The 23,449-nt window shown below is 55.2% G+C and overlaps 9 protein-coding genes across 9 annotated transcripts; 2 read left to right on the forward strand and 7 right to left on the reverse strand.

Annotated features, from left to right (window-relative positions):
- Positions 1-239: 239 nt before the first annotated feature.
- On the reverse strand, positions 240-4,352 carry BZA05DRAFT_334542 (SNF2 family N-terminal domain-containing protein; the record flags this gene model as incomplete). The annotated part of the gene is made up of 3 exons (XM_051480733.1): positions 240-399; positions 459-4,147; positions 4,215-4,352. The coding sequence occupies 3 exons, from the start codon at positions 4,350-4,352 to the stop codon at positions 240-242; spliced, it is 3,987 nt and encodes a 1,328-aa protein (XP_051341007.1).
- A 4,304-nt stretch (positions 4,353-8,656) lies between these two features.
- Positions 8,657-9,731, forward strand: BZA05DRAFT_472411 (uncharacterized protein). Its single transcript, XM_051488014.1, has 2 exons — positions 8,657-8,960; positions 9,038-9,731. The coding sequence occupies exons 1-2, from the start codon at positions 8,743-8,745 to the stop codon at positions 9,279-9,281; spliced, it is 462 nt and encodes a 153-aa protein (XP_051341008.1). The 5' UTR covers positions 8,657-8,742; the 3' UTR covers positions 9,282-9,731.
- Position 9,732: 1 nt separating this feature from the next.
- BZA05DRAFT_370556 (SOR/SNZ family-domain-containing protein) lies at positions 9,733-11,167 on the reverse strand. The gene is made up of 2 exons (XM_051481653.1): positions 10,799-11,167; positions 9,733-10,714 (listed from the first exon to the last, which is right to left on the reverse strand). The coding sequence occupies exons 1-2, from the start codon at positions 10,919-10,921 to the stop codon at positions 9,920-9,922; spliced, it is 918 nt and encodes a 305-aa protein (XP_051341009.1). The 5' UTR covers positions 10,922-11,167; the 3' UTR covers positions 9,733-9,919.
- A 445-nt stretch (positions 11,168-11,612) lies between these two features.
- On the reverse strand, positions 11,613-13,293 carry BZA05DRAFT_244724 (uncharacterized protein). Its single transcript, XM_051479947.1, has 2 exons — positions 12,147-13,293; positions 11,613-12,078 (listed from the first exon to the last, which is right to left on the reverse strand). Exons 1-2 carry the CDS (start codon positions 12,919-12,921, stop codon positions 11,753-11,755), a joined length of 1,101 nt encoding a protein of 366 aa, XP_051341010.1. The 5' UTR covers positions 12,922-13,293; the 3' UTR covers positions 11,613-11,752.
- On the forward strand, positions 13,294-15,297 carry BZA05DRAFT_244803 (YagE family protein). Its single transcript, XM_051479949.1, has one exon. It carries the CDS (start codon positions 13,666-13,668, stop codon positions 15,037-15,039), a length of 1,374 nt encoding a protein of 457 aa, XP_051341011.1. The 5' UTR covers positions 13,294-13,665; the 3' UTR covers positions 15,040-15,297.
- BZA05DRAFT_391934 (uncharacterized protein) lies at positions 15,087-16,817 on the reverse strand. Its single transcript, XM_051483033.1, has 3 exons — positions 16,598-16,817; positions 15,411-16,535; positions 15,087-15,357 (listed from the first exon to the last, which is right to left on the reverse strand). Exons 1-3 carry the CDS (start codon positions 16,639-16,641, stop codon positions 15,288-15,290), a joined length of 1,239 nt encoding a protein of 412 aa, XP_051341012.1. The 5' UTR covers positions 16,642-16,817; the 3' UTR covers positions 15,087-15,287.
- A 93-nt stretch (positions 16,818-16,910) lies between these two features.
- BZA05DRAFT_391937 (HSP20-like chaperone) lies at positions 16,911-18,140 on the reverse strand. Its single transcript, XM_051483034.1, has one exon. It carries the CDS (start codon positions 17,844-17,846, stop codon positions 17,109-17,111), a length of 738 nt encoding a protein of 245 aa, XP_051341013.1. The 5' UTR covers positions 17,847-18,140; the 3' UTR covers positions 16,911-17,108.
- Positions 18,141-20,656: 2,516 nt separating this feature from the next.
- Positions 20,657-22,325, reverse strand: BZA05DRAFT_244956 (ubiquitin-conjugating enzyme/RWD-like protein). Its single transcript, XM_051479951.1, has 4 exons — positions 21,847-22,325; positions 21,659-21,742; positions 21,421-21,576; positions 20,657-21,346 (listed from the first exon to the last, which is right to left on the reverse strand). The coding sequence occupies exons 1-4, from the start codon at positions 21,931-21,933 to the stop codon at positions 21,026-21,028; spliced, it is 648 nt and encodes a 215-aa protein (XP_051341014.1). The 5' UTR covers positions 21,934-22,325; the 3' UTR covers positions 20,657-21,025.
- On the reverse strand, positions 21,672-22,981 carry BZA05DRAFT_244891 (uncharacterized protein). The gene is made up of 3 exons (XM_051479950.1): positions 22,591-22,981; positions 21,847-22,531; positions 21,672-21,742 (listed from the first exon to the last, which is right to left on the reverse strand). Exons 1-2 carry the CDS (start codon positions 22,706-22,708, stop codon positions 22,032-22,034), a joined length of 618 nt encoding a protein of 205 aa, XP_051341015.1. The 5' UTR covers positions 22,709-22,981; the 3' UTR covers positions 21,672-21,742; positions 21,847-22,031.
- Positions 22,982-23,449: the final 468 nt, after the last annotated feature.

The raw sequence follows: 23,449 nt of genomic DNA on the forward strand, positions 1-23,449 counted from the left end.
AAAGGGAAACACCCCCAGGAAAAAAAAAGTAAAAGTACAGGCCGGCGCGGGAAAAAAAAGAACACAGCCAGCAAAGAAACACAGCCAGCAAAAAGACACAGCCAGCCAGCAAAAAAAAAAGGAAAACCCCAACTCAGGGAAACCAATTAACCCCCCCCCCCGCCCCCGCCCCCGCCCCCCCGCCCCCCGCCTCCCCAGCTCACCCAGCACAAGAACAAGACCAACCCAGGAGAACATCCTCACATATTGCCGTCGATCATGTTGAGACGCTCCTGGGTGGTCTTCTTCTTGTTGGTCTTGCCCTTGGCCCGCTTCTTGCTTGCGCCAGAAGCAGGACCAGGGGTTTCGGCCTCGCTGGGCTTGCCAGAATCGTCAAAGCGGCCTTCTCCCTCGTGGTACCTGTAGAAAATCCTGTCAGCAAACCGAATGATATTGTACGAGTAGTAAAGGAAACTCACATGTCCTCGATGTCCACGGCCGGGACCGGAGCCGAAGGAGCCGCAGCAACCTTCTTCTTCTTCGCCTTGGTCTTCGGCTGGGCCTTGGCCTTCTGCTCCTCGAGCTCCTTCTCCTTGGCTGCGAGGGCCGTCTCCAGCGCCTCCGCCTCGTCCTTGTCGAACAACCAGGTTGCCACCTCCCTGGTGCCCTTGAAGTCGACGCTCTTCTTGGCGCCGGGGTCCCCTCCCTGGATGACCACTCGCTGGACCTCCTCCTTCTGCTGAGCACGCTGCCGGATCCGCTCCTCGATGGTTCCTCTCGTAATGAGACGGAACACCCGCACCTGTCTGGTCTGTCCCAGACGGTGCGCACGGTCCATCGCCTGACTGTCGATGGTGGGATTCCAATCGCTGTCGTAGAAAATGACCGTGTCGGCAGCGGTAAGGTTGATTCCCAACCCTCCGGCACGCGTACTCAGGATGAACACGAAGATATCTGGGTTGGTCTGCCAGGCATCGACCATATCGCGACGGTCCTCCAACTTGGAGGAACCGTCCAGGCGCAAGTATCTGTGATGGCGGTATGTGAGGTATTCCTCACACAGATCCATCATCCGTGTCATCTGGAAGTACAGAAGTACTCGGTGACCACCGACTTTCAGCTCCGTGAGGAGACGGTCAAGCTCGGCGAGCTTGCCCGAATCGCTCACGAAGCGTCCCATCGATGGCACCTGGACATGGCTGACAGCCAGTCTCTCCAGCGAAGGTCTCGGGAGCATGGGCGGCGGCAAAAAGTCCGCAGGATCGACCTTGTTCTCCAACAACTGCTCATCCTCGAGCGAGTTGGGACCGAACAGGAATCTCCTGGTCCTCTCGTTGAACAAGAGGTTCTCCTGCTCGTGGACAACGCCCTGGTTGTTGCAGAGCAAGTTAATCGGCGGAGCCGAAACTGCCCTGAACGTCAGGGGGTCCATGCAGTTGAACCTCTCGTCAACCCACACCTTCTCCGAGATCTTCAGGAGCGACGCCATAACGCCCTCCTTCGTTGCCGTAGCAACCGGCTCAGTGGCCGCAAAGTCGGTCACCAGCAGACGCGCATACCACGGCTCCCACGACTCGTCCTCGTCGTAAACGACAGAGAAACGCGCAGTCTGCTTCTGTCGAAGGGACTCGAACTTGTCGAGGAGCGTGTGGTGGAATGCTTTCGAAGCTTCCCCAACACTGGTGTCACTGAACCGAAGCCAGGAAAACACACCGTCGCGGTCCTTGTTGATCGACTCCTTGATGCAATCCGGTCTCCAGATATTGAATCGGGTGGCCAGAAGGTGGTTTCTCGAACCGTGGTTGGAGTCGGAGCCGGGCAGATCCAATCGTCCACCGTACCTGTACACGAGACAAGGTACTCGGTAATTGATCAAACTTCTAGCCGTATACGGAACTTGCAAAAGGGGACCTTCGCGCAGGAAAGAACCCGTCTCCGAATATGACGTCAATGCAAGCGGCGATCGAACGTCGGCTCTCTCGAAGAGATCTGGATGGTTGCAGACCTTGCGGAACTGCATGACGAGATTCATGAGGGTCTGGTTGTTATCATCACCAGCCGCAGCCTTCTCGATCAGATCCATGAAACTGATCTTGTCACGAAGACCTCTGTATAGAGCACGCTGTCTGTAAGTAAGCTCACAGAACACGTCCTTCTCGATCTTGTCTCCAAGTTCCTTCTGCACATGCTTCTTCACACGTCGCAACATGAACGGTTTAAGGATCATGTGCAGTCTCTCGAGTTGCTTCTCGTTCAACTGGGTGTTACTCTGCGCGTGGCTTTCGATGTCCTTGGAGAACCATTCGCTGAACTCGTCATGGGAATCGAACAAACTCGGCATGATGAAATGTAACAGGGCCCATAGCTCCTGCATAGAATTCTGAATCGGCGTACCGGTCAAAAGAAGCCTGTTGCGACAATGGAATCCGAGCAATGCCTTCCATCTGGTACTGGAGGAACTCTTGATGGCCTGAGCCTCGTCGAGAATCATGTATTGCCACTTCATCTGCGAAAAGTTGGCGGCGTCCTGAACGACCAGTTGGTAGGAGGTGATCAAAACGTGAAACGGAGAATCCTTGGTGTAAACGGGTGTCTTCCTGTCCCAGAACTTGCGTAGAATCTTCCTGTCCTTGGCTCCACCCCAGTAGGGAATGACCTTGAAATCGGGTACGAAACGACTGATCTCCTGCTGCCAGTTGTGCAACGTCGAGGAAGGCGCGATAACTAGGAATGGACCCCAAATGTTGTGGCGCTCGGCAAGGTAAGCCATCACCGAAATCGACTGCACCGTCTTTCCCAGACCCATCTCGTCCGCAAGGATACCGTTGATACCCTGCTCGTAAAGATTGGAAAGCCAGTTCAGACCCTTCAGCTGGTACTCCTTCAGTGTACAGTTGAGCATTTTCGGCTGCTCGATCTCGACATCGTCCATTCCCGCAGGATTCTGAAAGTCCATCTCCTCGTCGGGATCCATAGTACCACCTTCGGATCCGCCGGGCTGGTTGAATGCGCGAGCTGCGTTCTTCGTAGCTTGGAAATGATGGTGAGCGTTGGCAGCCGCCGCCTGCTTCAGTGCTTCTTCGTCGTCAAAGTCCAGATCCTCGAAATTGACTGCACTTCCCGACTGTTTTCCTTCCATCGCTAGCATCTGCTGAGCCATGTCTTGTTTCGATGAGGTGGCAGCAGGTACAGCAACCGCGTCGCTACCGGTCGACTTCTCGATGGCGTCGGTTCTGATCTTGTTACCCACAAAGTGAGAGTAGAGCTCGGTCTGCGTAAGAAGGAAATTAAGCTTCCTAGCCTGTCTCATGGACTCTCTCGCCTCCTCCTCCTTCTTGGCCCTCTCCATCGCCTCCTTCTCAGCACGACGGCGCATATCTCTCTCTTCACGCTCGTTCCGCTTCCAGAAACTCAACATCTCACGCATACTCCTCTTGGCTCGCGCCTGAGTGTCCTTGATGTTCTTGGTGGTCCGAAGTTTCCATCTCTGAGCTTCCTTGGCAGCGAGCTGGGCCGTCTTGCGATGGTTCGCCTGCTTGGTAGCGAGGGAAGCTTGCTGGGTGCGGTGGAGCTTGGGAATTTCCTTGCGGGCAATGTCCTTCCAGATCTGTTCGTACAGCTGGGTGTAAGTCTTCGATGTATGTGGCACATACTCCTCTTTGGGAATAGGCTCTGGCGCTTTCGCAACGATCACGGGCTCCTCGACCGGTACGGATGGTGATGGCGGAGGCAGCTTCTTCTTTGGTCCGGGCTTCTTGCGAATCCTCCTGGTGATGGTTTCCTCCTCGACCGGAACACCACTGACGTCGGAGTCTGGACCCTCCACGCTGAGGTCCATAATGTTCTCTTCGAATACTGGAGGCTTCTCGACCTTGCGGATTTTAAGAGGCGGTTGTTCGTCTCGGTCGTGCCGTCCGGGAGCTTGAGCAGCGACCTCCTTAGCAGCTTTCACAGCCATCTCGGCCTTGAGCTTCTTCTCCACTTCCGCCTTTTCTCTCCGACGCTTGCGCTGTTGCTCTTTCTTGCGCTCCTTCTCATCTTCGTCTTCTTTCGCCATGACTTCAGCCATTGCACCCTCGTGAAACTTCCTTCGACCCCGTTCGCGACCGTTCTTAGCAACCGTCTCGAGGTGTCCACGAAGTTGCTCCTGATAAAGCTTGAAGCGACGCTGTGGGTTCGTCTCATCAGCAGCTGCACAACGGGAGAAGGTTAACATCGCATCGGAACAGCTTTACCTCTCTGTTGCTGGTCTCAGCCTCATTTAAATCAAGCTGTCGCTTGCGGCTCTTGGTCATGTAGGTTTGACGCTGGTTCGTAAACTCATCGCTATCTTCGGTGCTGTCGGTAGCCTCTATGTCCTGGTCGATGTCCATGGCGTCGTGATACTTGAAGTCGCGAGAAGCCATTGCTTTTTTAGTCGCAGCCTGATATGCTGGTTCGTTGTCGCTGTCAGTCGCGTCCGCGTCGTAAGGGTGAGGGTACTGCGCGATCGTCGCTCTCGAATTAGCAGTGGCGTGTTGTTTTAATTGCTGTCGTGGGTGTTCCTGGTTTCGGTGGTGATGAGGTTGGTGTTTCTCGATCAGGTTGGAACGATGACTTGAGGTTGGTGTTGTCGTAACAGCAGTGGTGTGAAGGGAAGAAGGAAGGGAGGAGAGAAGGGAGGAAGAAATAGAAGTAATAGTTGTGGTGTGGTTGGTGTGTGTGTTGTTGTCGTGTTTGTTTTGAGGGTTTGTCGCGAGAGGCAAGTGTGGTGGTGGTAGTGATTGCGGCGGGTGTGCGGTTGGATTAGGGTGAGGTGGGTCCTCGGCGGTGCTGAGGAGAGCGGATATTGACATCGCGCCGCCGCGTCTTGCTGTCTGAGTGATCGTTAGCAAAGCTAGCCTTGAACAGCAGAGCACAGAACTTCAAGGTTCTGACAATATTTCACGAGGGCACCGAAAGGGGAAAGCCGTAGCTCGTCTCCCTCTCAACGTCACTCTCTCACTCTGTCACTCACCGAAGGAGTAGAAGCAATCGGCGAAGGCGGCTCCGCCTTTACCGCGCCGTAGCCCGACTGCTGCTGCTGCTGCTGTTGCTGATGTACGAGATTCATGTCGAGCGGCGATCTTTGATCGGTCGGCAGGTATGATGATACTCCGGAGCTTCGTCGTCGGCCTACGATCGCGATCGGTGAAGGCATTGGGTACACCGCTCCCTTTGAGTTCTGGTGTTCTAGCGATGACTGGTATACACCACCAGCAGCACCACCGGCTCCACCCACAACACCTCCCGCGCCACCCGCAATTCCGCCGATGACACCTCCGCCAACAATGCCACCACCGCCGCCGCTGCTGCCAACAACCGTCGCTGCTGGTAGTGGAGGTGGTTCGTAACCGTACCGACTATCTCTTGTACCCTAGATCCAGCATGTCAGCATAAAAAAAATGCCCAGAAAATGTGTCACCTCTCTCCACGCGTAAGGGATGCGCGTTCGACAACGAGGGAGGTAGGTGGTTACGTACTACAGGTAGTTGCTGGCGAGAAATCGACTCCGTCGGTAGTGGTGGAGGTGACGGCGAGCGCGCTGAGCGTCCCCCCCAACTCGACCTTACTTTCCCTGGACGATCGACTGGATCGTAATACTGGGATCGCGACGGGGTACCATACACGGTGGCCGCGGGTAAGGGATGCGCGGAATGACCGTTCGACGACGCGGAATGGTAGGTAGGATGGCTCGGATGCGGTGGAGGAGGATTCGAGGAGCTATGGTACTGCTGGTCGTGGCGGTCGGTCGGCGAAAAGGAGGAGCGGTGATGGAAATTGGGGGATTGCTGGTGCTGTGGATGCTGTGGGTGCTGCTGCTGTGGTTGCTGCTGTGGTTGCTGCTGTGGTGGTTGCTGGTGGTGCGGATGCCCATGATGCTGGTGGTGCTGACCGCCCGACATGGTTGCCAGTGGCTGCTTGCTACTGCCCTTTTTTAAATGAAAAAAACCTCTCGTTTCGAACAAGATCGAGAACGGCTATACAACAACGAACTCGCAACAATCACCGCAGCAAGTAGGAACGCGGTCGCAGCGGTATCGGCGGAACGTATGGCAGCGGCAGCGGCAATGCGGTAGTAGTAGTAGTCGGGCGGGCGAGAGGACGGACGGACGACGACGGCGGCGCAGAGAGCAACCGCGTGTGCCAACTACAGCGACGAGCGCGCGATATCACAAAGCAGCAGCAGCGGTAGAAATAGCAGCAACAGAAAAAATTCGAATGGAGCAGCAACGGCAGCAATTCCTGCTTGGAAAGACCACCGGGGAGAGAGAGAGAGACAGCTGACTAGCCTGCTAGTTTTTGGGCGGGTGTGTCGGTCGTCTCGTCTGGCGGGATAGCTGGTGGCGGACGAAAGGGGCGGTGAAGGCGGAGAGTTGGAGGGAGGGAGGGGCGATGATGTAACTTTTTTTTTCTTCTATGTATGTGTGGATAAAGATAGTGGGTTTTGGAGATGGTCTATGGGAGTGGGTTTTTGGGTGGGAGGGGTGTGTGTGTGTGTGATTGTCGATATCTCGACGGCGGCGCGGGCGTGTTCGCTGGGTGCGGGATATGATCGTCTTTTCGTTTCGAGCTGGGAGGGGAGGAGAGGTGAGGAGGAGTCGGGAGGAAGAGTGATGGGAGGGAATGAACGGAATGTGTGGGAGTCGGGAGAAAGATGACGATACGAAGGAACGAGGGGACGGATACGGATTGGGGGGGGGGGAGGAAAGCAGAGTAGGGAAGAGGTGGGAAGAGGAAGAAGAGGCAGGGGACGGGGCGCGGATGGAGGTGAGGAAGTAAAAGTAAGAGAGTGTTGAGGTGTGAGTGTATCGTTAGCAGAAAAGGCTGCTCGACTGCATGTTCGTGGGGAGTGTCTACGGACGAGGGCCAGTCTGGCTGCTGAAGGTGGCCTTTTCCGTCTCGTCTCGTCTCTCTCTGTCTGTCTCTCTCTGTGTGTATTTCTGTGGCTCTGTGTCTCTTTCGCACGGCCAGCCTTATCCCCTTCTTGCTGCTATCTCCCCTTCTCGGTCTCTACGATGGATGGTGTTTGGTCGCGTCGTAGAGTACTGCGGTAGCAACAGAGCAGTGGTTAGCACTCCGGCAACTACAGGGGAGCCAGCAGCAGAGCAGGGTGGGTGTGCCACCTGCAGGCCGTTCGGGAGATCCCAGGAAAAGTGCGAACATGGCTGGTTGGATCGCTCGGAGGCCAATCCTGGAGTCACTCGAGAGTCGAAAGCAACTCACCACCATCCCGTGAACTTCGATGCGACGGCCGTCTGTGTCTGTGTCTGCCGGCCTGACGGTGTGTCCCGTTATCACAGCGGCGGCCACCAGGTCGGTTTCTCCAGCCTGAAGAGTGGTGCGGCGGCGGAGTCTCGTCGAGATCAAGGCCACATTCCACCGGATGATCTTCGTGATGACATCGATGAAGACGCCGTGAAGATCTTCGACTGTCACCAGGCACTTCCCGTGAGAGAGAGGAGAAACGGCCACATTCTTCAGGAATCATCTCCATCCGCAATCGAATCTCCATCAAGTGCCTTACCTTTATTCGCTCTCTCTTCCCCTTCCCTCACGTTTCCCTCCCACGGTTTCCTTCATCTCCATGCAACTGAGATCGCCGAGCCACTTCCAGCTAGAGTAGACACTCAGCGGACATGCACCACATCTCACACCCACATCCACATCCACATCGCCATGTCCCCTGCCGAGGAAGGGAAACCCCTTGTCCCTCACCACCCAGAGTGCAGTGCACGGAAACTTCTCTTCTCTCCACCACGGATCCGAACGGGATCGGAGTACGGTAACTACTATCTACGGAAGCCATTCTTTGTTGAATTTTCCCTTCTCCTCCGAGCCAGCGGGAAGCGAAGAAAAAAAAGTGAAAACGAAAGGAAAGGGAAACGAAAAAGGAGTGTGGAAGTAAGAAAGAAGGAAAAATGAAGTATTCATCCGGCTACCGTGGTGAGCACAACACATACTCCTACACGAACCAGGAGATATCGCGAATGCGGATCGTTGGAGATTCTTCTGCAGTTGGCCATGGGGCATGGGAAGCCGCGCCTGGGAGGGTTCCGGAATTCGAACCAATCTCGATTCTCACCCACGGTGATGGTACATATCACACATAGGCATCATACATAAAATAGAGCACTTGAGCAATTAGGTAGGATGAACTGGGCTCCGAAGGCTTCACGGCATAGGCATGGCGAATAACGAATTCCTGTGATTGATTCGATGCATTCGAATCACCACCATCACCTCCGCCGCCACCACTACCACCAGCATCGACTGATTCACTGGCCAGTGCTTCCTTCCTCGACTCATCCATCATACTTGTTAACAAGTACTCTATCATACTAGCCTCATTTTAGCCGCACAACCAACCAACTGAGTGACTGACCTCCGATCCCTTACTTCCGACGCCCGACGCGCATCGTTTTTTTCCCACGTACTCCGGCCCCAGGGAAGGTGCCGTCCTAAAGTACCAGCCAGCCAAGACCATGCAGGCACCGTGAGGCAACGTGTCTGTCGCCGTAGCAACCGTGTTTCCATCGCCATCGTTCGTATCGTTCAAAAGCACCTCCGTCCGTACCACTCTCCACTACTACACAACACCATAACACCACACACAACACCATAACACCACACACAACACCATAACACCACACACAACACCATAACACCACACACAACACCACCACCACCGCCTCCTCCACACACCCACGAACACACCCCCCCGCACACACAAACACGAAGAAAATGTCCGCCCCATCACCCGCCGCCTCCCCACCCGCCGCCCCCGCCTCAACCGCCGCCGGAATCACGGACGGCCTCTCGACACTGGAGAAGCAGCGCCAGCTGCTCGCCGCAAAGCTGGCATCGCAGCAGCCCGCTGAGTCATCCACCAGTCCTACCGACCAGATGATGACGCCCGTGAGCAAGAAGCTGGCTGATCACAAGAAGAAGGCGTATACGAAGTACCCCTCCCCCCTCCCAACGGGCAATAGACAGAGAGACAGACAGAGAGACAGACAGTTTTACTGACAGCAACTAGAGCGAAACCCGGATCGCTGGCTGGGCGTTTACGCTCCCTCGGCGGCGGCGGGGGTGGCGGCATGGGCGGCGGCATGGGCGGCGGCATGCAGTCGCTAAAGAAGCCGTCGCCGTCACCGCCGAATGCGGGGCTGCAGGAGGATCCGTTCGCTGCTCCCACTCCCGCTCCTGCCTCCTCCTCGTCATCGTTCTCCTCGTCGTTGTCGTCGTCAGCGTCGACGTCGTCTTCGAGCGGAACGCAGTAGTTGCTCCATGCTGCTTGCGGATATCTGCGATATCAACCAGACGGCAGAAACGAAGCACGGTAGCCACTATGACAATTCGCATACAACTGTTGGTCTTCTGCGCAGCTGGCTGGTCTACTGGTCTATTCTTTATTTGATCTTTTGCTCTCGGAGTTTTCGTTTCTTTTGAGTTTTCTTTTTCGCTTTCTTTGCGTGTATATTATCTAGGGACGGATGGGTTGGGATGGGCTGGGCTGGGCTGGCTGGTTGGGATGGGTTGGGTTGGGTAATGGTGTTCGTATACTCGGTTCGGGTTTGGGTTTGCTTGCTGTCTGTCAGTCACTCTGTCTCTGTCCGTCTCTCTAAAGATTGTCATGTTTCGTTTTTCCCACTGTTAATGACCATCATGGAATTGCTTGCGTGCGCACGGATATCACAGAACCGCGGAATCGACCGAACAAGGAAACAACGAGTGATACGAATCGTGTCCATTGTGTATTCTCTCCGCTTGGTGTTGAACAAACGTCTAGGCCTTGCCGTCTTTTACCACCCTTTTCCTTTACCGTACAAACAACCCATTTTTGAAACCCCGCAACCAACCAAACATATCAAGACAAAGAACCGCCCTCCACCTCAACTCACACGTCATAACACACCGTCTACCAACCCCGCCCGGACATCTTCTCAGACGCCGGCATCTTCTCAACATTCAGCCCGACCATGGCCTCGCCAAGGTCAGTACTGATCTCGGCCAGGACCTTTGCGTCATTATAGTGGGTGACAGCCTGAACAATAGCCCTAGCACGCTTCGCAGGGTCGCCGGACTTAAAGATGCCGGAGCCAACAAAGACACCATCGCAGCCCAGCTGCATCATGAGCGCGGCATCAGCGGGGGTGGCCACGCCTCCCGCCGCAAAGTTAACCACGGGCAGCCGTCCCAGCCTCGCCGTCTCTTTCAACAGCTCGAACGGGGCACCGATCTCCTTGGCCATGACGTAGAGCTCCTCATCGCTCATAGCACCTGCCTTCCTGATCTCGGCAGTGACCGTGCGCATGTGCTTTACCGCTTCAACAACATCCCCCGTCCCGGCCTCCCCTTTGGTACGGATCATCGCGGCGCCCTCACTAATCCTCCTGAGCGCCTCACCGAGGTTCCGGCAGCCGCACACGAACGGCGCCTTGAACCCGTGCTTGACAACGTGGTGCGTGTTGTCCGCCGGCGTGAGAACTTCCGACTCGTCGATGAAGTCCACACCGAGCGCCTCCAGGATCTGGCACTCCACGAAATGTCCGATACGCGCCTTCGCCATCACAGGGATTGTTACCGCTGCCATGATCGACTTGATCATTGCTGGGTCTGACATCCGCGAGACACCGCCCTCCGCCCGGATGTCCGCCGGCACCCGCTCCAACGCCATTACGGCGGAGGCGCCGGCTTCTTCGGCGATGCGGGCCTGAGGGGAGTTAGCACTGTTTCTATGGACTCCCAGAACGAACTCTGAACTACAGCATCCAGTGGGGAAGACGGGGCAAAATACCTGTTCGGCGTTCACGACATCCATAATCACGCCGCCCTTGAGCATACGTGCCAGGCCAGTCTTGACGGCGAAGAGGTCGGAGCGCTGCTCGCTGGTGCCGTTGACGGGGAGTTCGGAGGACATCTTGGTAATTAACTTTCTGTATGTTCGTCGGTTCGTGTGGTGGTTGTGGTTGTGGTTGTGGATAAAAAGTCGACTTGGTGGTAGTAGTGGTGGTGGTGGTGGTGGTGGGGGTAGTGGTAGTGGGGCAGCAGCGGGAGTATGTAGAGTAAGTAAGATGTAAGTAGGTTTTTGACTTAAGTCTATCTACACACATATATGACGGACCGATGACTCCCACTCCGTTGCCCCTCCCACTCGCCCCCTCCCTCCCTATCCCCGCGCCACAGGCCACAGAGAGAGAATTTCGCGCCCCCGCAGTCCGTAATCCGCCGGTGGAAACCGAGATGACATTTGTTTCCGTTTTCCCACTGGGAAACTCCGAGGTGCGTGGGGTAACTAAGGGTAGGTAGGGTGGACCACGGGCACGTTACAGAGAGGCTGGCCGAGGAGGAGCATGAGGTGCACGAGGAAGGAGGGAGAACGCCGTGAAGAAAGAAAAATCTGCATGTATGCACGCAGCCCATCCTGCCATCACATCCATCCAGCCATCCACATGGTCTCATCATCTGCATGCTTCTACTTGCTTAGCTACCCCACCATGAAGAAGAAGAGGAAGAATCGCACTCCCGTAGATATAATAAGCAGAGCCCAGACAGAAGTCAGGGCCTAGATGAAATACCTTGAGATTTCTTACAGAGAAACAGGAAAAAGAAAAAAACCATGGAAAAGGGAAGAATTCCAAACCCCGTTGACGCCGTGCACCATGCAACCCACAAACCCACCCACCAGCCAAAAAAAATCAAAAAAAAAATCTTATACACATGTAGAACAAATAGAGCAAAGTCAATCGCCTCACCACTCTTTTAGCCTCCCCGCACCTCTCCCACCGACGGCGGCACCCCCGCGTTTCGCCGCGATTCCCAATCCCGCCACCGCCCTCTTTGGCAGACAGACGACCGTCCAAGCCAGCTCGAAGGGGACGAGCAGCATGCCGAGCAGCCACTCGGTCAACAGTGTGGCGAGTGTAGTTCCCGCGCTCCGCTGCTCCCTCTGCTGCCGAGCACTCGCCGCCGCCGCCAGCGTGATCACGTCGTCCAGCCGACAATTGATATCCTTGATCCGCGCCTCCGTCTGCGCGCTGTGCAGGGCCTCTTTCTTCTCGTATCTCCGCACGGCACCTACACGCACGATCCATCAGCACTCATCCCGCAGCACCACCACCCCCACTAGCAGAATGCAGACTCACGATTCAGCGCATCCATCTCGGGATCCCTCTCTCCCGTGCTCCTCGCCAACGCCCTCAACTCCTTGACCACGCCCCCCATCTCCTCAATGCGCCTCTCGAGCTCGGCAACCCTTCCCAGCGGCGGCGGCGCCGCCGCGACAGTGCGATGCAGGAACAACACGCGCCCACGCATCAACCTGACGACCTGTGCGACCGGCCGGAGCTCCGCGGCGAGCACGAACACCGCCAGGTTGAAGTTACTCACCAGGCCCTCGCTGGGGCGCGAGAGCTGCGCGCGCATAGCGTGCAGGAGCGCGCCGCCCAGGATCGGGCCGAGGAAGCAGCATGCCAGCGCGGCGAGCTCGTAGCGGCGCATTTCCCGCGTGGCGGCGGCGCGCGCGGGGTCGACGGGGCAAGGTGCGTCCCCCGGGATCGCGGAGGGGAGTTGTGAAGAGTAGTACCACTCCCAGGGGAATTTTATTAGCCAGTGGAGGAAGATCGAGAGCAGCAGCAAAAGCATCACGTCGGCGACGAAGGCGCTGCCGTCGTCCCAGAGGAGCCCGCCGAAGCAGGGGAGCACTGCGAAGGCGAGTGGTAGAGAGTTCCATGTGCTGCTGGTGGGCGCGGGGAGGATGTAGTCCGAGGATGAGGACGTGGATGCAAGAGAGGTGCTGCTGCTGCTGCTGCTGGCACTGGGCTTCGGTACGGTAGTGGTGCTTGTGTGGCTGGATCGTCGGCGTTGCGGAGGCGTACTAGTGGTGCCAGCGGTGGTTGTAGTTGATGTTGATGATGCCATTTTTCTCTCTCTTGAACACTGAACACTCGCTCGGAAATGCAGAAGACGGGGAAGGGAGAAGAAGTGTGAGAAGAGAGCAGACTGAGCTGAGATCTCTCTCGCCAGCCGACGGGCCAGTAAAGAAGCACCGAGTGTAACCACCCACTAGTAGATCTCGCGTAAACTGTGGGGAGAGCTGCGTAGAGTAGGGAGGCCGGGGTGTGGGGGGGGGAAAGGGTGGGCGTGATTAATTCCAAAATCCGGGGTAAATCCAACGACAGTGAGTAAACTGTCTGGAGAAGGAAGGAAAGCACACGAGAAATAAAGGGAGGGAGGGAGGAAGTCGAAGGGAAGTACGAGGGACGGGACTGGACTGATTCAGATGTCGTCAGCCGCTGCCGCCGAGACGGTCGGTGGTCGGAGGAGCCGACTGCGTGGTGGTGGTGACAGCACACAGCATCATCACCACCGAGCACCGAGCTATGTGCACTAGGGATGTGCTTCACATCATTCCCCGTCCCATACAGCTGCCGCCGCCGAGTGAGTTGGGTACACTCCAGATCCGCACCCTCTCCCTCTCCCCCGGCAAAACCGCGTCGGCCAGCCCAAACAGCCGGCCATGCACCAGGCATCACTCTGTGCGGTTAGCGCCGAGAAACGGCTACCCAATGACATCACATCTCGCCCGTCCCGTCGGACGCCGGAAGTGATCTACAGCGATATTCGCAAATCTTCACAACGGACAAACACACAGATACCGGCACGATGAGTACTCCGCGACTACTCCTACGGTCGCTCCTGCGGCCACGCACACCCGCATGCCTTGCTTCGCCGGCTGCATTCCGCTTCTCGTCCGCGAACACCAATAGCAACAATAACACCAATAACACCACCCCTACCACCGCCGCAAAGATCCCACCAGCACCAGCACCACCGGCGCAACCCGCCGACCTTGAGCAATTCGAGAAAAAGCGGGCCGCGCGCTCCACAACGACGAAGTCGTCACTCCGTCGAGCAGCGGTAGTTTCCGAGCGGCGACGAGCGACGCCGCCATCGACGCTGGGGCAGAAGCCGAAGGTGTGCACTGCATACTGCACGGCAGAGAAGTACCACATCCACCGGGCGGCGGTGCTGCTGCGCGGCGCGGGGTACACGATCGATCCGTGCAACACGGGGCTGGCCGATCAGGTTATACATCTGCGGCTGGATGGCGAGGGCGAGGGCGACGGCGTGGGCGGGGAAAAGGGAGGGGACAAGGGCGATATATTCATCTTCCCAAGCGGGAATATTGTCGGCTGGAGCGTGCACTCGGCCACTGTCGAGAAGCTGGCACGGCTCGTTACGGACGCCGCGGAGCTGCCCGTCACCAGGGATGTCGAGACCGAGGACCTGGAGTATGCGGACGACGCCCGCGTGCGGAAGTCGCGGGTGGCAGGCGACGTGATCGTGCTCGGCACGGCGCCATCGTTTAACAACCACGTGATGTCGGAAGACTCCGCGATGGAGGAGGACTCCGCCAGGACTACGGAGGACGACGAACTGAACCTGACGCTGGCCAAGATCGCGTTCTCGTCGGGCCTGGCGCGGTCCACGAAGCTGGCGGTGCTCGAGAGCCTGCTGGACCGCTATCTGCAGACTACGGCAACGATTCCCACGCAGCTGTCGAGCAGCGGGAGCTGGCAGTGGAAGCGTGGGTTCACCCGTTCGTTCGTGCTACGGAAGACCGGCGAGCTGCTGCAGTTCCGCGCTCAGCTGAATCTCTACTCGGAGCTTACCGACTCCCTGCCGGACCTGTTTTGGGACTCGAGACATGAGCTGGGCCTGGAGGGGTACTACGAGGCTGTGGGTAGGGCGCTCGATGTCGATGTCAGGATTAGGCAGTTGAACGAGAAGCTGGATTATGCTTCTGGCATCGTCCAGGTGCTCAGGGAACAGCTGAGCGAGAAGCATTCGCTCGGATTGGAGTGGATGATCATCGCCCTGATTGCGGTAGAGGTTGGGTTCGAGCTCGTCAGGATTTATGCGGATAGAACGAAGGAGGGGAGCGAAGCCGTGGCGTATAAGAGGTGGAAGGAGGACAGGGCGAGGGAGCAGGACAAGGAGTGGCAGGAATGGAAGAAGAGGAATAGGGAGGAGTGATTGGTTCACATATACTTCTGCGTAAAAGGCCTGGGTTTTCATAGGATTGTGCACTATATCTGTATCCGCATTGTATTTGTAGACTGGGGGTGCCAACAACTTCACAACCGCTCATCCTGTACCAATGGAGAATGCGAAGGAATCATGAAAAAACAAATTAAACGACCATCAATGGTAACGAAACGAAACGCCAGATACACCAACTCCCAAATAGCCTCCGCATCTCCTCACACGATCACATCTAGCGCCTAGTCCTCTTCCTCATCCTCGATAGCTCCGCGCTGCTCATCCCAGACGACGATGTACTCATCCATCATGCTACAACCAAACGTCAGCCATGCGCCAGGGTGAACCGGTATGGAACAACCTACTTCAAGAACTCCTCCCTATACCTCTCCGGCTCTGTCGTAACCGTCTGTTCCGGCAGGAGCTTTCCAGCAGTTTGCATAACCCTTGGCTGGAGCTGCTCGACATTCCAGAGGAAATCCAACAGACACATTTTATACACCCACTTCCCATCGGCACTCCTCACGCCCTGGATAAAATCCCTACTTCCCTCCACCGGCAGCACCATGGGATCCCGCACGCCATCGTCCCTCGGGGGGTGGAACATGTCGATGGGGTATCTCCCCAGGAGGAGCGAGTAATCGATGGTCTGCATATCCCTCAGGAATCCCGTATCTCTCTCTAGCAGCTGCATGAGGACGAGCTTATCCATTCTCGTGAGCACGATATCCTCGTCGAGTTCATCCGCGAGCCCACTCTTTGCAGCCTCGGTCTTGACCGAGTCCGGCACCAGGTCTCGCGTCGGCTCAAAGAAGTTCTGCGGCTTCAAGTCCCACTTGCGGCATCCCTTCTCCTTGTCAAGCCCCTCGAGAACGTTCGTCATCACCATGTAGTGCGCCGGCGAAACGCCCAGCCACCCGCCCAGCCGGTGGTCGAACGTGTACAGCACGTCCGTCATGCGCGACAACAGGGTGTCCGCCGAGTTCTGGGAGACGTAGAACGTGTACCCGTCGAGCATCTTATCGTAGAGGAACGCATACTCAAATTTTCTTCCGACGCTTTTGATGAGCAGCGACTTATCGTGGGTGTAGAAGAACAGCGAGCCGGAGAAGCCGAGGCCATCGACGGGCCTTAGCGGCTGCACGAACTGCTGCTGGTAGTGTTCCTCGTCGAGGAAGAAGACGTCTTTGCGGAGCTTCCGGAACAGCAGCGGCGCCGCGCGCTGGAAGTGCGCATAGTACAGCGAGAAGAAGGTGTCTGCGTTGAATGTGCGCTTCATCGACGGCGCCCTCCACAGCTCTGGGTGCGACTGGATCAGCTGGCTGTCCTCGTCGTCTTCCTCGTCCGCGGGGACGACGCGCGTGGTGAGCGCCCTCAACAGACACCGCATCGTCACGTCCGTCTTGTATTTGGTCGAAACGAAGGGGAGCACCAGCCGTGCGGCGAATCTATGCTTCGTCGGAACGTGCTCCCAGTCGTATTTCTGTGGGCTTTGGGGGACTATCAGACACTGCTACCTATTCATACCGCAGAGAAGAATATGGATGCATACCGCTCCACCTCGTTGGATGCGTTGGGGTTGTCGTGGTTCACCATGGCTGTGTTATGTTCTGTTGTGTTTCGATCTGGTATGTTCTGTTGTATTTCGATTTGGTATGAAGTATGTTCTGTTCGAACGAATGGGAAATGCAGGTATAAGGAAAGAAGAACGTAAAATGGAAGGGGACCGGTATTATATCGTGGCCTTCGAGCCTTGGTCGAGCTGTTCTTCTATTCGCGAGCGATGATGTCATACCTTGTAGCTTGGTGCTATGTGTATCACATGCTCACTATCGCGTTCACCACACCATGATCTTCAGGCACAATTTCAAGTTGAAAAAGACAATTTCATTATCAATCCTACTCCGTAACCAAACAAAAAACCAAACCAAGCACTTGAATCCACGCATTCAAATCAAGCAAACCATGACCGTAACCAGATGCCACACCCAATAAACAGAAGCAAAGCAAAGACAAAAAACGAGAGTACAAATCCCACGTAGGGAGAGCTTATATATATCCCCCTATGCGATCTGAATCTTCCTCGCACCACCAAACACCCTCTTGGGCACCACAATCTGGAGCAATCCCGCCTCCAGCTTCGCAGTAACCTTCTCCAGATCCACCGGTGTCGGGAAGTTGAACGTCCTCTGGAAGTTTCCAAAAGTGCGTTCGGTGACCCAGGTCTTGGTTTCGGGACCGGCGGGCTTTGTGGTAGTACCCTCCGATTTCGCCACCTGCTGCTGCTCGGAGGACTTCTTGTTGCTGGTGTGGGATACAATCGAGAAGTCGTCCTCGTCGTCGGTGTCTTCGACAGTGGGCTGTAGGCTCCGTCGCCTCTCCATGGTCGTCGACTCTTCGCCGCCCTTCTTGTTCTCCTCGTGCTTCTCCTCCACAGGTTGTCGGATTCTCGAGACACGTCCGCTGATGCTCAGCGTCCTCTCGTCCGAGAACTCGATTCCGATCGATGTCTTGTCGCTCACGCCGGGGAGGTCGCCGTCGAGGTGGTATGCATCGGCGGTTTCGTAGACGTCGAACCGCGGGGTGAAGGCGCGGTTCGAGCGGTTGTGTTGGCGTGGCGTCGGGGTGGGGCGGGGTGCGGAACTGTGAGTGGTGCTCGTGGGCTTGTGTTGAGACGACTGGGAATCTTCATGGCCGCTGAGCTGCGAGAGGATCGCTTCGAGGTAGGGATCCATGCGCTGTTGCCGCTGCTGCTGCTGGTGGTGCTGCTGGGTAGGGACGGGGCAGGCGAAGATAGGCATTTCGGTTTGTTGTTTGTGTTGTTTGTGTTGTTGGTATTTGTATTGGTTCGAGTTGGTGATCGGAATAATGTCGCGATTGTATTTCTTGAGTGTTATGTCGAGCTCGGATGATGATGCTTTCTGAATGATGATGATTTTCTCTACTCTCAGGTTTAAAGGCAGTTCTTATACGGCACCCATCCACGTGCCCTTCCCATAACTATCATCGCTAATCGTAATCTTTCGCCATCGTGGAGGTGACACGAATTATGGAGAAGCCTCGAGAACACTCCAGCGGCGTGTGGTGATTCGGATGACGTATCAGGGATGTTCCCGAATATCGTGGAAGCTTCTGTCTCACTCGGTAAGAATCGGCGCTAATGGTCAACCTCGATCTGATAGGGTGGTGCTGGATCGGCGGCGGCTAAGTTAGACGCGTGATTCCAAAGCATTCCATCCACACAAAGTAACACCATCTTCAATGGATAATGCCAAAGACAACAAAGAACCTGTGAGATGCACCACAGAACTTTGGGATCGCGATTACCGATCAGCCTTTGGGTTGTAAGCTTCTCATCCGCCTCCGAAAGTCGCTTTTTACGAGTGAGGCCAAGTGAACGAACCACACGCTCTACGAAAGGACTCCCCTCTTCGGTAGCGATCCAGATATTCCTCGCCTCGCAGCCCTCCATCCGCCCTTTTTCGGCACAAGATTCCTCACCTTGAATGATCCCGGGATCCGGCTGAGTTCGCAGGCTGGACTCCTCGCATGGGGCGAGCGTCGAAAGCTACATACAACAAGGAATTCCGGGGTCTCTTCTATGCCCTCTATCGCCGTCTGTTGATGCTCGACTAACTTCCAAGAGATAACCAACTTACGTTTCACGAATCAATCCTCGTAACTTACACCATCATTCATAGCGACCGCGAGCGAGGTTCTATTACTTGTACCGATGGCCCGTCCCAGCTGAGTCGGATCTCCTTAACTATCTCCAAACTCCATGAGGATTCAGGAACGCGAAGTACATAAACCACAAGGCTCTGACGACCACGACTGAGTTGCTTCATACCTGCACGGAAGTATGCACCGGATTACACGCGATTTCCATAAAACAAACGACCGCTCAACCCTCGCGAGTGGTAGTATCAAAACAAAACCGCTGGATTAACTACTACCGGGTGGTGCATAGACACAGATGGGAAGCCGGACGGTCTTAGTCGACGAGACCAGGGGAACACCCACACCGAAGTCTTCGGGGAAGTAGGTAGCGTCTTCAACCGGCTGGAATCTGGGGGGCTCTTCGGCCACGGACGGCAACACCCTCAGCGCGTTGTCTTGAGACTTGCGCACTCTAGGTGATATGAAGAGACGGATCCTTTGTCGACGACTTCTTTGCATTTTGTGACACCTTGAATGGAGTTTCTACATAAGTCTCCTGCTCTTTGGTGGTTCATTGGGGGTCTATGATACCAACAAATCCTCAGCTCTTTCGAAAATGTATCCGGCCATGCTGTTGATCGCGAATGCCAGAACAGCGCTCAAGAGATACATACATGACAGAGGATTCCACCGTCTTCCCTACCCGCCCCGGTCAACCACCTTTAAAGCACCCACCAGCACCCACCATCACCAGCACGGTATATACAAACCCCTCTTCCTACTGCATCCAGTAATGATCCCACTATCCCACCATGGCGAGTTCGAGAATGGTACCCGCGAACCATCAAGACAACGGGTTCCTCGGCCGGCTTCGACTTGGACATCCTGTGCTACTTACATAACTGAAATCGAACGTTTCGAGGTGCACCAGCCAATAGCCAGAGAAGTACCGTACGTAGACCACATCCGCCCTACACCACTGAAAAAGAGCGAATCCCTCAATCTCCAATTGCCGCCTGCGGGTATGTGATTATGTACGGGCATGTATATACTATACCTAGAATCTCAGCGGTTATCGTGTGGAAACCCCATGCCTTCACCGGTACACCAGTACACCAGCACACTTGGCTCATGATGAATCCACCGGTGTTGAACACTGTCAAAGCATTTTCTCACGGGCTGATGTCACCGCCGCGCTCATTTATATCCCGGTATGATTTCCAGCTTTCGTGAAAGCCATTTAGTGAAAGTACGTGGCATTACGGATGGAGTCGGTATTCAATCGCTCATGAGATCTCACTCGATTGTCGATGGCCGCTCGAGCCGGTCTCTAATAAGACCACTTTCGTCGCAGGAGGGACAGTGCACCATGACCATAGCCAACGTACCTAGTCCCCTCAATCGACGTGGTGACCGCAAGTATCTTTTGTTCGCCCATAGAATCTGGGCTCCTATATACACCATCTTTTCGTTACATACAACCTACACATTCTCACTGGGGCTACCCAAAGGCCCAGCAATTGTAGTCGTGGTCAACCTCACTCCTCACTCGTATGGCAAAGCCTTATGCCCGTCTGACTGAAACATTGCATGTGATTACTCAGTAAACACTCTAATTGCGTAGTAATAACAACAATCAAACCACCCATCCTTTCCACCCTCCCTCTCCATCCATCCTCCCCCTCCCTCCACACACCATCACCCGCCTTCTCCCCATCAAATCAAATCAAAGACGAACAAAGCAAGCCAAACCTAACAATGCTAGAGATACAAAGGGGAGTAAAAAGGAAAAGAAAAGAAAAAAAGCCATTAAACCCCCCCCCCCCCCCAATATCCCCACAAAAAAAAAGCAGAACGAACCAAGCCCGATGCAAACCCACCTTACACCCTTTCAAAAGCGCTAAAAACAGCAAGAGAGAAGCAAAACAGGAAAGGGAAAGGGAAAAGGGAAAATGAAGTAACTGGAAACAAAGAAAACTAAACCAAGACTAAAGGAACTTAAGTGGATGATGAATCTTCTGAAGGAATGTCGCCAGAGGGAGTGGTCCGGCCTAGAAACGTAATAGATCCCCCGTCGTTGTCCTTCTCAAGAGAAGGACACTGCCGTTTGAAAGAAAGAAAGAAAGAGATCTTGACATCATGTAGCAAATTGTGTCCTTAGTTTGTGCTATCAGACTGTCGAAGTCTACTTCTGCTCCTGCTTCTGATCATCGCCCTCGTCGGGGTCGGACTCATCATCCTCATCATCGTCGTCGTCTTCTAGGTGGATAGACAGTCAGCTTACACCATCCAATCCGCGTGACTAGCCTCGCAACAAGCTTCAGATCCCAAGCTCACCAAACACCATGTCCTCGTCACTATCAGTCCCGCCAAAGTCGCTCTCGCTATCGCACCAGAAATCATCGTCCACCTCCTCCTTAGGCGGCGGCGTGTTGTGATGACTGGGCATCACGAACCCCTCGGGGATATCGCGCTTGCTGTTCTCGACATTTTCCTTGACGATGCGCATGTAATTGTCGGGGTCGCGACGGAGCATCACGGAGGCATCGACATTAGCGGCAGACGAGACTTCGGCGTCGTCGAGCAACGATAGGATCGAGATCAGGACGGTAAAGATTCGTTGAGCGGGGGACCAGCGTTCCTATACATGAAGCTTTCGTCAGACCCTCAAATACAAAACCATGTGCGCGGCACGGAAGGGGGCATCAAAGTTACCGAAGCCAGCTCGCCTGACATTTCATCATCACCAGGAGTATGGAGGATCGAAATGCATAGCTTTCCGTCCTTGTAGATGTTGGGATGGAAGAGCGGACGGATGAAGCGAAACTCTGGGGGGGCCATGGGGTAGTTCTTAGGCATTTTGAGCTCGGCCTGAATAGATAGCAACCAGTCAGCGTTTCGCAAATAATCACCCCCCTCCCACCCCTCTCCATGCAACGACGAGGAAACTTACTTTCAGATACGCCCCATAGTACAAGCTGGTCGGGTTCACAACCAGCAGCGCCACGTTCCACACGAAGAGGTTTCCATCCCTAGGCTGTCGCAAAGTGTCAGCCTCATGATGGGGTAGAATACAGAGCATACACCCCAGCAAACTTGCTTGCAATCCGCCCCCTCCCCCCGTCAGCATAGCAGGCATACCTCAGCGTGGACCCAGTTCTCCTTCTGTAGCTCTTTGAGCTCTGTCATGAGCATCCGCTCAGCGATTTTCCGTTCGTCTGCCGACATGTTCACTCTGTTACTGTTGTTGTTGTTGGTGGTGGTGGTGGTCAGATCCTTTGCTGCTGGGGAGTAGATAGCTGAAGATGGTGGCGGAGTCGGAGTATTTATCCAGAGACGGAAGCGGGTGAAGATGTACCGTCCGGTAAGGGGATGTGAGGTATAGCAGAGTAAGATCTCGAAGGTCCTTTCAAAGGGAAAGATTCCTTGCCGCGGTGGTCGAGATCGTCAGGGTATTGAAGGGGAGGAGGTGTCAAGTGTCGAAGGAGGTAGAGTATCGGTGTCGTGCGTCGAAGCAGGAGCAGCAGCAGCGTCAAGTAGTAAGTTAGGTCTAGGCGGGGCTGGGTTTGGTGTGTGTTGGCAAGGAATCTTTTGTTCGGTTTTCTGTGGCTCAGATCACAGCCGCTGCATGGATTTGTCACGCGATGCACCCACCGAAAACCTATCGCTTGGCTCATCCAAAAAATTCCAGTAGTTTTACGTCGGGAGAAACGGCGGGGGAGGCGGAGGTGGATGTCATCCGTAGCTCGTCTAGGGGCTGTCTGGGCATCCGGACGTTGTGGGCATGTGCATTCTTCTATTTGCTGGTTGAGAGGCGCCGCGGACACTGGACAGTTCTGAGCCCCAGGTTGGGCGCGTTGAAACAATCGAGGGCACCATACTAACTCTTCGGCATATGTTTTATCGTCGAAAATGCGACGCAAGAAAGCCCGTCTTCTCGTCCTGGCGGGGAGGATTGTTCGCCTAGTGGCCGGCGACTCATAGTACCAAACATCGCCGTCATCGGGGTCCAGCAAGTGGATTCAGCCGTTGTGCGGATAGTTATTTGCGCTTTCGGACCATTCAGTTTCTACGTTTGCGGCCATAGGAGAAGGGTATAGCTGCCGACCGGAAACATCAAGGGGCTTCCAAAGTTTCCTTTCCGGTCCAAAAGCTGGAAGCGTAGAGCTTCGAGTGGTCGCTAGGTTAAGGAACCGTGTTCGGCCCCGTGGTTCGTCAGTATGATTGCAGCATTTCCGTTGGCTGCGTGACCACGGACTTGTTCGTTAGGTGGAATTGGCAGGCAGGGATACGGAGTACTTGTGTATGTATTTTTATCAGGATGCCGAGAAGCTCAAGATTCAAGCATTGATCGACGGCAGCGGGATAGATAAGTATCGGTAGTTCCGTTGGATGGTTCGGTCATGCCTTACGGCCCTGGCCGTTGCAGAGAACGGAAACAAGGCTCATGTAAAGAGAGCTTGTGGTGTCGCGCCTGGCCGAAACTGTGCTGCTTCACGATATGATTGTTTTGGACAAACGAACGGAACCATTGGCGCGGCCAGTGATGGGCCCCGTTTAGACCAGCAAAGCGCCGCGAAGTCCCGTAGATATCTGTCTGAGTATGATGATACATACGATGATTAAGTTAATTGAAACGATCCAAGAACCACAAGCTCTCCACGACCACCATTGCCGCCAGTGTGAACTAGGAATGGCGAGCCCTTTCCCGATCTTTCCTGCCAGCCCTACGGAGGACTGACGA

Source organism: Tricharina praecox (genome assembly GCF_024521635.1).
Source record: "Tricharina praecox strain CBS 144465 chromosome Unknown BZA05scaffold_7, whole genome shotgun sequence".
Lineage (NCBI taxonomy): Eukaryota > Fungi > Ascomycota > Pezizomycetes > Pezizales > Pyronemataceae > Tricharina > Tricharina praecox.

Bases quoted from the DNA above. Each gene is read 5' to 3' on its own strand.
- BZA05DRAFT_472411 (XM_051488014.1), top strand. From the start codon at position 8,743: ATGTCCGCCCCATCACCCGCCGCCTCCCCACCCGCCGCCCCCGCCTCA. The intron at 8,961-9,037 runs GTACCCCTCCCC...GACAGCAACTAG, and splicing joins AAGAAGAAGGCGTATACGAA to AGCGAAACCCGGATCGCTGG.
- BZA05DRAFT_370556 (XM_051481653.1), bottom strand. From the start codon at position 10,921: ATGTCCTCCGAACTCCCCGTCAACGGCACCAGCGAGCAGCGCTCCGAC. The intron at 10,715-10,798 runs GTATTTTGCCCC...AACTCCCCTCAG, and splicing joins ATGTCGTGAACGCCGAACAG to GCCCGCATCGCCGAAGAAGC.
- BZA05DRAFT_244724 (XM_051479947.1), bottom strand. From the start codon at position 12,921: ATGGCATCATCAACATCAACTACAACCACCGCTGGCACCACTAGTACG. The intron at 12,079-12,146 runs GTGAGTCTGCAT...TCGTGCGTGTAG, and splicing joins CGAGATGGATGCGCTGAATC to GTGCCGTGCGGAGATACGAG.
- BZA05DRAFT_244803 (XM_051479949.1), top strand. From the start codon at position 13,666: ATGAGTACTCCGCGACTACTCCTACGGTCGCTCCTGCGGCCACGCACA.
- BZA05DRAFT_391934 (XM_051483033.1), bottom strand. From the start codon at position 16,641: ATGGTGAACCACGACAACCCCAACGCATCCAACGAGGTGGAGCG. The intron at 16,536-16,597 runs GTATGCATCCAT...AGTCCCCCAAAG, and splicing joins GCATCCAACGAGGTGGAGCG to CCCACAGAAATACGACTGGG. The intron at 15,358-15,410 runs GTAGGTTGTTCC...GTTTGGTTGTAG, and splicing joins TATAGGGAGGAGTTCTTGAA to CATGATGGATGAGTACATCG.
- BZA05DRAFT_391937 (XM_051483034.1), bottom strand. From the start codon at position 17,846: ATGCCTATCTTCGCCTGCCCCGTCCCTACCCAGCAGCACCACCAGCAG.
- BZA05DRAFT_244956 (XM_051479951.1), bottom strand. From the start codon at position 21,933: ATGTCGGCAGACGAACGGAAAATCGCTGAGCGGATGCTCATGACAGAG. The intron at 21,577-21,658 runs GTAAGTTTCCTC...CTATCTATTCAG, and splicing joins ACTATGGGGCGTATCTGAAA to GCCGAGCTCAAAATGCCTAA. The intron at 21,347-21,420 runs GTAACTTTGATG...CTTCATGTATAG, and splicing joins TGTCAGGCGAGCTGGCTTCG to GAACGCTGGTCCCCCGCTCA.
- BZA05DRAFT_244891 (XM_051479950.1), bottom strand. From the start codon at position 22,708: ATGACGGCGATGTTTGGTACTATGAGTCGCCGGCCACTAGGCGAACAA. The intron at 22,532-22,590 runs GTTAGTATGGTG...AGAACTGTCCAG, and splicing joins GATAAAACATATGCCGAAGA to TGTCCGCGGCGCCTCTCAAC.